Below are 15709 nucleotides of genomic sequence, written 5' to 3'. Positions count from 1 at the left end.
AAGTTCTTAGTGTGGATCAAACCATTGAAGAAAGGTGTAAAATAGATAGTCTCCCAAGTACTAGCAAAGAAAATCATAATTTTTGTACACCAACAAGGTCAACGGAAAGTAAACCTAATGAGCCCACGTTAATAACACCTGCAGATGTGAGACCTTACCCTAAATCTATTACAATGGCTAAAAAAAGAGGTAGGAAAAAGGGAAAGTCCAAAATATTGACTGAAACACCTGAGAAAAACCGCATTCAAGAAGAAACAATTCGAAGATTGGAAAAGAAGAGGAAATCAGTCTCAAATGAAATTAAGCTCAAATTAAAACCATCAAAAAAATTGTTATTTGTTGAATCTTCTGAAAGTGAGTATGCATATGATATTTCTTTAAGCAAAGAATCAGAATGTGAAGATTTTTTGACGCCTTCCATTACAGATATTGAAGAACAGAAACAGATGGATTTTGAGATAACTGATGATACAATAATCGAGGTTAACGACTTTGTTCTTGTTGAGTTTTGTGGAAAGAAAAAAAAAGTTCTATTTGTAGGAAAAATTGAAGAGATAGAAGAAGACAGCTATAAAGTAAATTTTATGAGAAAGAAGGAAGATTCTTGGAAATTTTATTTTCCAGAAAAAGAGGATATCAGTAGTATAGAAAGAAGTGACATTAAAATAAAACTGCCTCAACCAAGTTTAAGTGGCGGAACAGCTCGAGCTGTATTTTTCGTGACATTCTCTATAAACTTTGATTTAATTAAAGACAAAATAATGTAGAAAATACCTAAATCAATCCAATATGTTTATTCATTATTATTATTTCATGAATAAAGTTAATTTTCCAAAATGTATTATTTTGTTACATTCTCTTCAATTGTTGAAAACTGCCCCCCAGGAGGGGCAGATTTCAACAAAATACATGGTTCACTAAATGTGTAAAATTAGGTATTTTGTCTTTGGCTGAGACCTTTGGAAAAAATTGAGAAGTTACCTCAAATATCAATCTAGTAAATAAAAATTAGAACTTAGATTTTTAAAGCAATAAAACTTCCCAAATAATTTTTTAGCGAAAAATGTTGAAAGGTGCCCCCCTCTCCCCTACGCATATTCGGAGAAAGTGCGTTTTTGTGTCTGCTTTCAAAACTTAAAATATCGGCTGCACTATTAATTAGCAAATTTGAAGTCACCACTTCGAACCATTAAAATTGAGTCATAGAACGTAAGAATCTGATTATTAGGATCAAAAGTAATTCAGAGTAGTCGGGTTTTTTTTTCTTTTGGCTCACATTACATGTCAAAAGAAACTTTTTACAGATAAAAAACTCCTGTCACTACTAGACTATTCATTCTATTCCCTCGTGTATAGTTTCATTTGATTCAGTATGAAAACAATGACTCACTTGTTTAGATAGCAATGTTAGATGTGTAAATGGGTACAAGTACACAATTTAGCGTTCATAAGCAGCTGGATAATATTGATACAATTTTAAGACTTTTACTCCTTAAGATTTTTTTCCAGTTGTGAACGAACCCTGAAATTGTACATTTTTGCACATAAAACCTTTTTAACTATTGGTCTGATCATTCCATATTCACTGGAAAAAAATACATCACTTGTCTGCATAGGAGATAAAAAATTATTTTCCCAAATCAGTCCTTTTCCATTCTCAAAAGGGTAAAGTGTTTATGGGAGTTATCTGTCATTGTTTATAATAAAATAAAATTTTCTTTGTAAAAAAAAAATTTTAGGTCTTAATTTTTCTAAAAAAACACTTTTTTTGTGCTATACTGGACTATACGTAAAATACTGCCTAAGTAACTTGTAAGTCTTAAATTTTAGATGAAAATGTTTAAATGCACAATGTTCAAATATTATGTGTTAGTAAATGCATTGACAAATTTTATTTTGGAAAATGGCTTAAATACTTATCAAATTTAGAAAGGTATGGAAAGTTCCCGTTAAAATTTGCTAGTCGGCAGGTGGGAAACATTCTGATTGATAATAAATTCTGCTGCATGGTTAACACTCAATCTATATATTAACACGTTCACGCCGGCAAAAGTGAAAATACTGGTACGGGAAAAGAGAAAATACTGGTAGAAGAACTATTTCAATATTAGATAATATTAGGGAGGAGTTAATCTATTCTCAACAATAACAATTCACTGTAAGGAAATATATCACGGCGAAGAAGCAATTCAATATAAAAATTGCATCCGTTAAAAACAATTGGTAGTTATGGATTTTTATTATTCCCGGAAAAAAATTAAATTTATTGTTACCAGTTTTTACTCCGGTGCGCTGCTAAGATGAGAATTCTAGCGTGACCCACCGGTGGGTCACCCCGGCGTGAACGTGTTAAACACCGACATTTTTTAAAAAGCCATAGGCGTCGTCGCTAATATTAACCCGATTCGAATTTCTGGTACAAATATCCCAGAAAACTGCAAGTCGCACGCTATTACCTACCTAACTACAGTTAGTTTAATTTTAAATGAAATAATGGGTTCATATTATGCAACCATAAAACAAACTTTTAAGATTCTACAGAAAACATTAAATTCTTTCTTTAATTCTAATTTTAATTAGGTATACATTAAATAAATGATCGGACAAAAATTTCTGAGATACTCGGGGCCGGAAATCACTAATGTCTCCCATAAAATCAGCCTAGAGAAATCGCCACATCACACCCTTAAAATTTAAATAAATGTGAGTTAGAAATATTCTTTTCAAATTTTGAGAACATATAAAGAACAATTTAATACTTGTATTATGAAATTTATTACAAAACCAAACAGTTTTACAGTAAAGATAAAAATATGAGTTAACTTTATAACATGTTGGTCGAGTTATTTAAGAACTATATAAAGAAATATAATACATTTTACAATTTACTTTGTTTTCCTCTCTAGATTTCACATCTTTTTCAATACATTTGTTTAGCATTCTATACATTGCAAGAGACTAAATGCTCAATTAAAGTTAAAACAATCTTTTTACAAAAGAAATATAATAAACATTACATTTTTAAGCATACAACATTCTTTAATTTTTAAATATAAACATCTTCCAGACATTTTTCGGACAAATTCATTTTTAGCATAAAATTCATTTAGTATTTACAAAGAATAAAAGAAAGATTATAAATTGTTTGTTCAAAAATACAGTTAAAACATAACTTTCTACAAAGATTGTCTTTAAAATTTACAGTAAAAGTCATGAAAAATTAAAGTTGATATAGACTGACGCAAACCCAGATAATGAAAACCTACCCATTGCAAAAAACATACACAAAATAAAACACCATCACCAAGAAACTTAATTTTTGATACTCAAAAATAAAACCCACAAGAAATGGAAAATAAAAATTAAAAAAAAAAAAAAAAAAACACAGCTAAAGAAAAAAAAAAAAAAAACATGTATGTATATACCTGAAAGCAAACTAATCTAAACTAATTTGGCAAATGAAATTTTCGAAATAAAGAGCTCTGCATTTTAAAACCGAGCTGTAATTCAATAGTTCATATAAACAGATAGCAAAGAAATTATTCTTGCATTGAATTAAACAGAGCTGTTTTTCCAAACTTAACAGTTATTCATTAGTTTTTAATAAACAAACAGCAGTTAAATTAGTTTTATTATTATAGCAACACAACATAGTGCCTACAAGATTTTTTTGTTATAAAGGAAACATTCTATTTACAGAAAGCTTTACAATTATTTTTAAAATGTTAGACATAAGCAATTTTTATATTCAATGAAGCGCAATTTCAGTAATAGAAAACATAATATGAGCTACAAAATTACACATACAATCACTTTTCTGAGGACAACATATTTATGTTGTAAAAATATATAGCTTTTAACACATTCTCTGCAAACTTTTTATACACAGTCGGTATCTGCACAACATATACCTTTTTTAATAGAACAAATATATATATATATATATATATAGACAAACCTGCATATCAATGAAGCAATACAAAAAATTTTTAACAACGTGAGCTCTGACAAATACATTTCAATACTAATCTTATATATATATTTATTTCATCACACATAACACGTTAAATCATATTATCTTGTTTTATCAGCAATATTTAATTAGCTAAAATTTATTTCAATACAAAAAATTTTTTGTTTAATGGAGAAACTAAACTTATTGATGCAAATTCATTCATAAGTTGATGTAATCAAAGGAGTTTTATTAATCACATGCAAAAAAAAAATTCATTTTAATTTAAAATACTTATGTGTTAATTCATTGTAAATTTTAATATTTTGAGTTCATCAATGATGAACGGCATTTAAAGTGAACGGTATTTTTTAGATTTCTCACCTATTAAGGCAGCATAAAGTCAGAAAAAAATATATAATATGGTGATATAATTTGAGGAAAGAAAAATTATATCACCATATTATTAACTTTTTTTTATATAGCTTGAGGAAAAAAAAATTATGTTCGAGGAAAAAAAAAACTGATTTCATTTGTTATCTAAGATATAATATCTATATTCCAATAATAAAATTTTTATTACAATAAATGTTAATAGCAAAATTAAATGGTACTTGTTCAGAAGTAAATATAACATACTATTGAAAGCAACAAAATAATCTAAAAAAATTTTTATTCCTTGTTAAATTTTAATATTAATTTTTAAAAAAAATTTTAATACTAATAATTTTAAAATAATATAATATTAATTTTAAAAAATAAATAAAACAGTTGTCTACTATTAGTATACTGATCAGTTGAAAATTCCTCCCAATGATGGCAAAATTAAAGTATATCTTTCTCAGGAACATGAACAACCACATTAACCAGTAACTGGATTTGTAAACTTTTGCTTCAAAAATAATTGTATAAACAACTTTACCACAAAATTTACAATACAACAAAAACTCAGTGCAAAAGTAACAAAATAGAAAAAAGAAACATGACAAAAATTTAGACAAAACAAAAACAAAAAAAAATTATTTTGTGAAGAACTTCTAGCAGCTATCTTTTAATATAAAATCTTAGTAAAAGAAAAAGCAGAACAACTTTCTCCAAAAGAATGAGAATACAAAATATTGTCAACAAAATCATTCATCTTTTTTGGAAGACTGTTGATTTGTCTGCTGAGCTGCTTCAGTGCTCTGGTCCTGGCTTGTGTCTTCTTCATCTGAGTAATCAGTGGGTTCCTCACCTGGCCTCAAGAGACGGCCAACATACTGATATTTTTCTGGTGATAAAAAAGTTTACATATCAGTCATCATAATTTTTAAAAATATCTTAGCTATTTTAAACAAAATAAAAAATTACTTCTTTGAATTAAAAAAATATTTATTCATAAGAAATACAATAAAATTTGAATTTACATAATTAGCCTGGTAGCAGAAATTTCAAAGTCATAGATTAGTAGCTGTAGTTCAATTATGTCGCACTAGAGCACCACAATGGGCTATTGGCGACGATCTGGCATCGAAACATCCCTGAGGATGATCCGAAGACATGCCATCACAATTTTGATCCCTTTCAGAGAGGGTGGCACCCCTGCTTTTGTAGCCCGACAACCTGCATGCGAAGTCGAGCACTTTACGGTAGAACAGTTTAATGAGAATCAATACCTCATATCCTTGGTCCCTATGCAAACTAATCCAAGTGGTCAGCCACACGCACACTGACCGCAGCCAGTGATGCTTGACTTTAGTGATCTGCTGGAAACCGGGTTTTAACGATCAGTCCACTGCGGGACAAGTCATAAATTAAAATGTGTTTGTGCTCATAACTCAAGCAGATACTATTACTGTCTTCTTTATTTCACTACAACCAAGAATGGGTCTTAGCCTGCCGTACAATGTTTCACAAGACAGCTTTGTCCCTGACCTTGATCTTCCAGTTGGAGTCCTCTTATGTTTTTAAACCATTCAAAACATCATCCCTTCATCTTTTATTTGGTCTGCCCTTTGCTCTATTGCACATGGGCTTCCAATGCAAGATCTTTACCAATTGGTTGCTAGGTGATCTCTCAATATGACCAAGCTATGAAAGCCCTAATGCTTTGATGAATTTTACAATGTTTCTATGCTTGATTAGAGCGTCCAGTTCATCATTAGTTCTTATTCTTCAATAATTATTAGCTAGCTGTATTGGGCCAAAATGTTTTCTAAGTATTTTTCATTCAAAAATTAGCAAATTATTTATCTTTTTGTGTCTAAGTTCAGCCACATGTCACCATAGGACAGATGATTGTTACATACATTTTTAGTTTGATTGCTGTCGGGATCAATTATTTTTTTAACAGATGCTGAGGTGCAAAAATAATAGGGTGTATTTGTGGAATAACATATAAGACTTATCAATTATTATAATAAGGTGTTCTGTATTGAGGGTTTGTAGAATAGAGCACAGGCTAAATAAATATGATACTAAAATAAAACATATGTTTCTAATAATATGTCACTTTTATTACAGTTCAATTAGTTCTGAGTAAGAATAAGTCCCAAATAGCCAAAAAAATAAATCTTTAAAAAAAATTTAATGCACAAATTAATTGCAAACATCAAAAATAAATAAATTACACATTGTTAAAAAGTCAGACTTGCGAACTTAAGAAATTAAAAAAGCCAGAGAGTTTTGGCAACCACGACATATTACATTAATTAAAACAATAAAAAATAATTAAAACAATAAATTCAGATTCTTATAAGAAATTCTCTTACCCCTAAAAAGTAATGACTGAAACTAAGTAACCAATAGAGCATATTTTACAAACTTTATAAAAAAAATCCTTATAAACTTTTCTTCCCAGTTATCAAATTCTCTAAAGTATGTCTGACAAGGAAGAATATAATTAATTTTGGATTTTTGTTAAGTGGCTGGATATTTTCTCACAGGCATATCGCTGTAAGGCAGTGTTTCCCAAAGTGTGGTACGCGTACCCCCAGGGGTACGAGAACAGTTTAGCGGGGGTACGCGTTCTTATGCAAAATATCTTGCAACACATGAAAATTTAAAATTTTTTTTAAAAACAAAACAAGCCATGAAAATTTACGATTACGTATTTTTCTATTGGCTATTTTTTGCAGAGTTAACAGTTAATAATTAGTGGTGTCAACAGCCAGTTGTGATTTTTAACTTTTGTGCATTTCTTATAGTAAAAAATGTATTTACATTATTAGGGGTACACAGCGTTACCAAAAATTTAGAAAGGGTACACAAATTTCATAAGTTTGGGAAACACTGCTGTAAGGGATAGTTAATACCACCAGCATTAACCAGGCCAACAACTGCAGGCATTAATTTTCTTGCTATTAAATTTATATTATTTTGACATCAAAAGAATGAAGATATTCTGAAGCTAGTTATTCTATTCTCAGATATATTAGCATCCTTTAAAATAAAATATTACTCTTAAAAGAGAGATGATCCGTGCACACTTTGTTAAAAATTTTATATTTTTTTTTAGGTTTATCAGCATCAAACATTGTATCTTTTTTTCGTCTAAAAAAAGTTCAAAAAGGAATTAACGATAAACTAAACACACTCGAACTACAAAACCGCTTATCTGTAATAAGGAGTTGTAGGGGTGTATTCACAAAATCCTCCAATTCAGACACTTATTTAGAAAAAAACCTGGAGAAAATATTTTGGAGGCCCGAGCAAAAGCTTAATACTAAGGCCTAATGCCTGAGAGTTGGCAGGTCGGAAAAGGAGATTAAATACCACATACCTTGAAATTGGATTTCCCATTCTCTAACACTGTCCATTTGCATAGAATTAAGGTCTGAGAGATCATCATAGTCATCTTTTGGAACCTCAACTGAAAATGTAGCTAAACCACGACTTGCATCTCCGCCAGCAAATGATGCATATGGCCCACCTAGAGAAAGAATAATTTATTTTATTGCAAAGAACAATATTATTACAAGTCAAAATGAATTAAACAAAATCAGAAAAAATTTAATGTAGATCATTATTGTTAACAAAAGTAATTAATTAACTAGAAGAGAAACAAACTTTTTTGATATTGAAAATTTGGGGTTATGATAATCAAATATTTTAATAGAATACATATGTTTCAATAATTCAGTCAAAATAATATCAGGACTAACATTTTGAAAGGTGTACAACATAAATTTCAATATATATATATATATATATATATATATATATATATATATATATATATATATATATATATATATATATATATATATATATATATATATATGGTCAATATCTGTCTTTTCATATGATTTCACATATTGCCAAAGTTTGTCTGTTTTGTCCCTTCTTTTTCGGTTATATCACCAGATGTTATTTGCTAAGTTGGTTTTCAATAAAACAAATAGACAATACTAGCACTTACTTTCTTTCCCGTTAAAAAAAAAGAATACAAGTCCTTAAATTAATATAAGCATTAAGTTACTAAAAAAATATGTTAGAAGTTTCAGAATCTTTTGCTTCACTAATTAAATACTGTAGGGTCTTTATTAGACAAAAATAAAATTCAAAATCTTGTTTTTTAAATAGTAATCATTGAAATTTTGCTCTAAATACACATACTTGACACTGCACATCATAAAGAAATAAAAAAATATCATTTAATAACATTTTTACATTAGAAAGAACAGTAGACTCGATTATTCACAGGTGGATCTTTCACACTTCATTTTTCCTTTGCAATGAAAAACAATATAGCATTTAGAATTGAAAATAAATAAATTTATTTACATTTACGTATCATTATTTTCAGAAGGAAAGAATCGTAAAATGAAATTCTGACAACTTTCAGAGTAGCTACAGCATTTAAATTATACTTGAGCTGGCTCTGGGCATTATTGAAGTGCAAATTACAATTATTTCCTAGGTGATGCAAGCTAAGTTAACCGCCAATCTAAATTTTGATGATTTTCTGACATAAATTAGCATCAATTTTTGTTTTCTTAGCACACAACTTTTTTTAATTGGTATTTTCCCATTAGTTGGACGCAAGCGAAAAAATCGCCAAATAATGTAGAATTACGCCAAATTTCTAACAACCATAAAAGGATATGTTTGTTTAGGGCCACGCACTCTATTCTCTGAATTCATCCAAAACAAGTTTTCCTTTGCTTCTTCCATCTTAATACTTGTTTTAAAAAAAAGATGAAAATTTGGGATTTAACCATAACTGTTTTGTATCTCTGTTTTCTGAACCTTCCGAGATCCTGCTAGCATACTTGCCAACTTTTGATCCCTTCCATTATGATTTTTCCCAGTGGTAGTAAAATGAAATTAAAATTTCAATTGTGAGCAAAAAAATACTTTGTATTTGAAATATCTTTAGCTGACAACCATGATAGTAACACATATTAATGTATAGGTTTAACTTTTTTAAGAATAGTGGTGATCAAAATCATTTAAAAAATAAGTTTATAAAAGAAAAAATAGTATATATTTACTATCACTTTAAATATTAAAATAAAATTTTACGCCAAATGCGTAAAAGTTGGCAGGTATGTGCTAGCAACTTTCCAATTTAGTGGCCTTTCATAACCCGTTCCCTTGTTTAGAACTTTTTTAAATAAAAAGAAACTTTTAATCTTAAAATTTTTTACCTCAGGTATCAAATAATAAAAGAAATAAAAGCCTACATTAAAGTTGGGACCAGCTACAGATAAGAAAAAAATCTTTAAGAAAGAGAGTGAATTGTTTTAAAGGCCACTGGATTGTAAATTAGTGCCCTGGTAATACCAGGGCACTAATTTAGAATCCAGTGGTATATTGTATTATATTATCAGGGGTCTGTCCAGGGCAAATTTACTACTGTTTAGTTGTACCTCCACAAATTTAATTTAAGGTGAAACGGTAGTTTTCCAGAATACTTTTAAAAAAGCAAGTTCTCAGATCCTCACCCCCCTTTCAAAATTTGTTGTTATATTCCCATAAAAACGATGAACCCTGGGTTAATTACGCATTTTGATTTACAATGGAACCCTCTCCCATGGACTGCTATTATGATATAGTAGAAGAACTTGCTTCCCACACAATGCTGATAACTTTTAGTGCTACTACTGTTAAATGCCTGTTTTTATTAAATTCAAGTTGAAATTTAATGATGGACAATGATTTTTATGGATAAATCCTCGGTTAATTACGCAATTTGATTTGCAACGGAACCCTCCTGAGGCTTGCTATTATGATATAATAGAAGAAATCGCTTCCTCCACGAATGCTCTCATAATGAAAATAACTTTTAGTGCTACTACTGTTAAATGCCAGTTTTTATTAAATTCAAGTTGAAATTTAATCAGGAGTGATTGTGAAAGGAAGTGAAAAACCCTGAAAATTCATGAGCAGAAATTTGATAACAAGATATAAATTTATATACTATTCATATTCAATATAATTTTTTGAACTAAGATTTATAATTAAACTACCTTTCAATAAAACACACTTTTATGGTAACTAAGAAAAAATCTAGTTCTTACATGAAGAGCGATATCGGATTTTAAGAATGCAAAATCACGATATTGGATTTAGGGAGGCGATAATACAAATCGCAATATTGGATTTTTGAAAAGTGAAAATACGAATCGCAATGAATGATTTTTAGATCCTGTGAATACGACTAGGGACATTTGATTTTAAATTCAAATGAATAGGAACTGTGATATTGATTTCAAAAACATGTAAGTACAAATTGCAATGTTGGATTTTTAAATCACGTGAATACAAATAGAGATGTAAGTTTTTTAAATAGTCTGAATACGATTTACAATGAATGATTTAAATTAGGCAAATACGAAAATCGATGTTCGACATTAAAATCGCGTAAATATGAATCGCTATATTAGCAGATTAAGATGTAGTTTCAAATAATAAAAACGACAAAAATCCGACAAACCAAAACAAAATTATATACAGTGCACTCTCGATTATCCGTGCGCGGATTATCCGGTTTGCGGATTATCCGTGCTCATTCCGGAGTCACACGAAAAATATAAAGAGAAACATTTCAAAGATTAAAAAAAAATTTATTCATGATTTTATTCACTACCAAATTTTTGAAAGCAATATTCGTTAGTGGATTGAAGTATATCGAATATCAGCAGCATGGTCAAAGGTAAAATCGTCTACTTTATCACGATCTAGGAGAAAGATAATATCGCTTGATGAGCAATCTTCTTCAGATGTTCAAGAAAAATATGATAACAGTATTCTCGAACAAGCAAAAGAAATATGAGGTTTCGAAATTCTTGACGAAGAATATTTTGAAGATTGGTTTCAAAGTGATGCATGTGAGACTGACTTCCATATTTGACAGGTGAAGACATCGTTATGTTGTTAAATCAAATTGTGATGATAGTAACTGATGCAGAAGATGTAGCAAATGAGGGAAATACAATTTCTATTTCTGCTGCTCTGTGGAAATTTTATTAGATTATATGGGTACGGTGACATTACTGCGGTTCGTAAAACATGTGTAAAACATATGACGAAGACGCATTACACAATTTTTTAAAAGGAAAATTCCTAGTCTGATGTTATACAGCATGCAAATGTCAGTAATTTTTATATTCATTGTACTGATATTGATTTTTTTCTCTAATTAAAAGAGTTCTCGGATTCTCCGTGTTTTTCGATTCTCCGTGCTCCCTGTTCCGGTGATTAACCCGGATAATCGGGAGTGCACTGTATATCGAAATTTTGGAAGAATCACTTGTTTTGTTAAAGCGATTTAGCGAAGATTTCAAAATTTACATTTTAGATTGTCGAGCTTAATTCTTAATTTAAATTTTAGAGTGTGGTGAAAGTTTCGTTGGATTATAAGCTTTGATTCGCATAAGTCCGCGAATCAATAGTATTGAGTTATGCAGATTTCCGTAAAAAATCACACGCCTTGCTCCTAGTTTCTAGACCTGGACAGATGATACGAAAAACCAGGAATTCCGGGGTACACCCGGAATACAATCACCCCTGTTTAATGATGGACAATTATTTTTATGGATAAATCCTCGGTTAATTACGCAATTTGATTTGCAATAGAACCCTCCCGCGAATTGCTATTATGATATAATAGAAGAACTCGCTTCCTCCACGAATGCTCTCATAATGAAGATAACTTTTAGTGCTACTACTGATAAATGCCCGTTTTTATTAAATTCAAGTTGAAATTTAACGATGGACAACGATTTTTATGGATTTTTAAATTTGGATACAATTTTAAGCCCAAAATTTTACAATAACAAAATTGGTTTTGGACATATGGGAAAAATATAAATAGAAATTTACTAGTCATAAATGATTTTTATATGTAATGACAATTTCTGAATATATTTTCTTAGTTTACCATAGTTTTGTGTTGATTTTTTAATATAATTTTCACAAATTATGTCTAAATTTTCGCAAAATAGATACCTTTTAAAGAAATCTAGAAAGATCCCTGATTATAAATAATGCAGCAAGAATATTGAATTTTTTTAGCATACCAGTAATGTAACACAGTTTTGATTATTCCTCAATCATGACTAAATTGACTTATTTAAAAAAAAAATAAGAATTATTAATTATTTTTAAAAAAAAGTATTGACATTTGGTTGCTGAATATTCGGTATTCAGCAGTGTTTTTTTTTTATACCGAATATTGGTATTTGGCCAAATTACTATTATTCGTTACTTCAAGAGTCTAAAAAATATAGAACATGTTTCAACACCAAGGGTAAGTGCTACTGCTCTGTATACTTAGTACGGATGTTTATTTAATGTTAAGTGCCACTGCCTGTTACTAGTGTACCCTACACTATAAACACTATATCAGCTTATATCCTGACTAAGGCAAGAATTTCCTTCACTATTCATATGGAGCAGTGGCAGTGACTATGATTATAACATTTAACTATTATAAGTAAGGGGTCTTGGCTTTATATATCTCAGGTTTTAGCTCTGGGCCGAGAGAAAAGGAAGAGAGAAATTACCCTTTTTAAAATGCACGGTTACTTTTTCAATGGCCTTAGACTTGGTGGCAAGAGTATAAAGTGATGATTGATATTAAAATCGATGATTGATATTAAAATCGCGTGAATAAAAATCGAGATATTTGCAGTCTAAAAGGGATTGGCTTTCTTGGGCTTGTTTGTATTGTTTTTGTTTAGACATAATAAATAAAAATTTACAAGATTAATTGAATGAACAAATAAATATTTTCACCGCAAATCCACCTCTATTTTTGTTTTCTTTTTTTTTCACGCTAGAATACAAGAAGCAGCGACGTCTAAATTACGAAAATACGAGCTATTCGGCCGACGGATAAAAAATACGGAAAATCTTATTTTCTATGCGTGAAATCGGAGAAAATAGCTAATATAAGTAAACATGCGGAAGGATTAGCAGCTAGGACATAGTTTGAATTTTCCGTTTTTCTTTGAAAATCGTAAATAAATATAATAATTTGACTTCAACGACTGAATTTTTTTTAAAAAAACGGGATATTTATAAATTAAAAAATTTAAAAAACGAAACTTTTAGAGAATCTGAGTTTTTGATAAAAAGGCTGAAATTCGAGAGAAAAAAATCTCATCCCTGTATAAAGGTCAACCAGTTTTATCCCAAGGAATTGATTTTTAGAGAAACTTCAGAGGGAGGAATGAGGACTTCAATAATTTCGCTCCGCGGAAAATTAAATTCCTCATAAAATATTTTAACTTGTGCAAAAAAAAATTTCGGCGGAAATTAGCGGGAAAAATGGAAAAATCTGAGAAAAAGAGGAAATCCGCAGAAGAATCTCATCCCTGCAAAGATGACAGAACGTCTAAGATTCCAGAATAATCGCGTAAAGACCTCGCGAATGACAGCCAGTCTCGAAAACTATCGCGACTGACAGAACAGAAAGGAACCAGTCTATAACAGTATTACTTGAATTTGGTTTCAAAAGTACAACCCTATTATAATAAATGTTTTTTTCTTCTGTATTCTGAGAAATACCGTGAGAAAAAATGGTAGGCATAAGGCAAATAAAAATATATAGTCTTAAAAAATAATTCTCGCATAATTTCTACTAAAATTTTTATTTTTACCATTTTGTCTGAGCTCAAGGGGGTGTTCAAACCCCTAAACCCCTCCCTTGCGTACGCCACTGCAGATATATCCCCCAGATTACGATAACTACTACATTTTATTTTTAGGCTAAGTAAATTAACATTATTTCTCATATTTATATAAGTATTTTTAATTCCATATTGAAGAGCACTAATCTAGCTAAGGTATAACTTGAAGCCATCCCTAGGCAAACATCTACATATTTTTTTTAAAACAATTTGCAAGTTTAAAATCTATTTGGCCCCTTGGCGATTATAGTTAGCGTCACAGATATTGATACGGAAATATCCCCACTTTCTGAAACTGAAAGCGATAAAAATAAATAACAGTTAATACAGTAACAAATACACTAAATTCTGTCAATACATTCTCAAGACAGTACAATGTGTTTCTATCTGTTTGTTTCACTGTTTAATATAATAAGCACTATCAATTACAATTTTTATAGCTAGATACTATTTGATTAAAAAACTATTACAGTGACATAACTTTATGTGTCTCATATTAAAAATGGATCCTAATAAACAAATTTTAAAGTTGTTAACAAAATGTCAAAAATTAATGACCATATTTACCTGGTCCATAAAATCTCTTTCCTTTAGTAACATCAAATATTTTTCCATTCACCGCTACGCAAACACGTTCATCAATGACACCATTATATTTTTTTAGTTCTTGGTGTGTCATGTCTCTTTTTTTCATTGGAGGAAGAGGGGGTGGTAATGACACTGGCGAGTAAGCTTCTTCTTTTCGAGTATAAAATATTTTATACAACAAATATACACACAATGCTAAGAGAGCCAAATTGAGGGGGCTGTATACTATATCAGCAACTAAGTTGCTTAAAAAAGAAGATGTTATTTCTTCAGGAACATCTTTTGGAGTTTGCGCCATATTATAATTGGATTTTAATAACGACTAAATAGCAGAAGGTAATCAAAAAGCTATAATCAGGTACAAGTCAATAAATTAAAAGTTAAAAAACGAAGCATTCACAAATTTCATGGTGTCAACTATAAATTATGACAATATTCGCAAATCACTGTTTCGAAACACAATTATCTACTTCTGAGAGAACAACAGGAAAAATTTATCTACCGGGGTTGAGGAGAAAGATAAACAGTTCATTTGATACTTTGATTAACAGAAAGATATCATTAGTTTTTAACGTTACTTCAGTTTTTTTATTTGATATTATTAAAGATTTATTTTGATACGTAGTAACATCATTACGAGATAACGTTTCCTTTTTCTTTTAATAAATACACTGATACAGATCGCATCGATTCGAATTCTTCGTTCACTGTAACTTGCCTCATTTTTTTAATTATTGAGGTATGGCATCGGTTTACTTTCAAAACTCTTCTGTCATTTGGGTGTCAATTTTGAGGGCAGAAGCAATTTTCCATTTTCAGAACAGCCACTCCCCCCCCCCAAAAAAAAGAAATATTATTAATAATAGCATTTTCATAGACCTTAAAATAATAATTTTGAAAACTGAAGCTCGTTGCTTCTAAATTTTTAGGTCCCCGTGGACTGATCGTTAAGACACGGTTCCCAGCAGATCACCGAAGTCAAGCATCACTGACTGCGGTCAATGTGCTGGTGGATAACCACTTGGATCATCAGTCTGAGTAGGGACCGACG

The 15709-nt window shown here is 30.0% G+C and overlaps 1 protein-coding gene across 1 annotated transcript; it reads right to left on the bottom strand.

Moving 5' to 3' along the window:
• Positions 1–4226: 4226 nt before the first annotated feature.
• Positions 4227–15369, bottom strand: LOC107437286 (membrane-associated progesterone receptor component 1). The gene is made up of 3 exons (XM_016049223.4): positions 14638–15369; positions 7713–7862; positions 4227–5222 (listed from the first exon to the last, which is right to left on the bottom strand). Exons 1-3 carry the CDS (start codon positions 14954–14956, stop codon positions 5083–5085), a joined length of 609 nt encoding a protein of 202 aa, XP_015904709.1. The 5' UTR covers positions 14957–15369; the 3' UTR covers positions 4227–5082.
• Positions 15370–15709: the final 340 nt, after the last annotated feature.

The sequence above is a fragment of the Parasteatoda tepidariorum genome, chromosome 1 (assembly GCF_982258835.1).
Source record: "Parasteatoda tepidariorum strain Cologne lab strain chromosome 1, Ptep-v5.0, whole genome shotgun sequence".
Lineage (NCBI taxonomy): Eukaryota > Metazoa > Arthropoda > Arachnida > Araneae > Theridiidae > Parasteatoda > Parasteatoda tepidariorum.
This window is presented reverse-complemented; position numbering and strand designations above follow the sequence as displayed.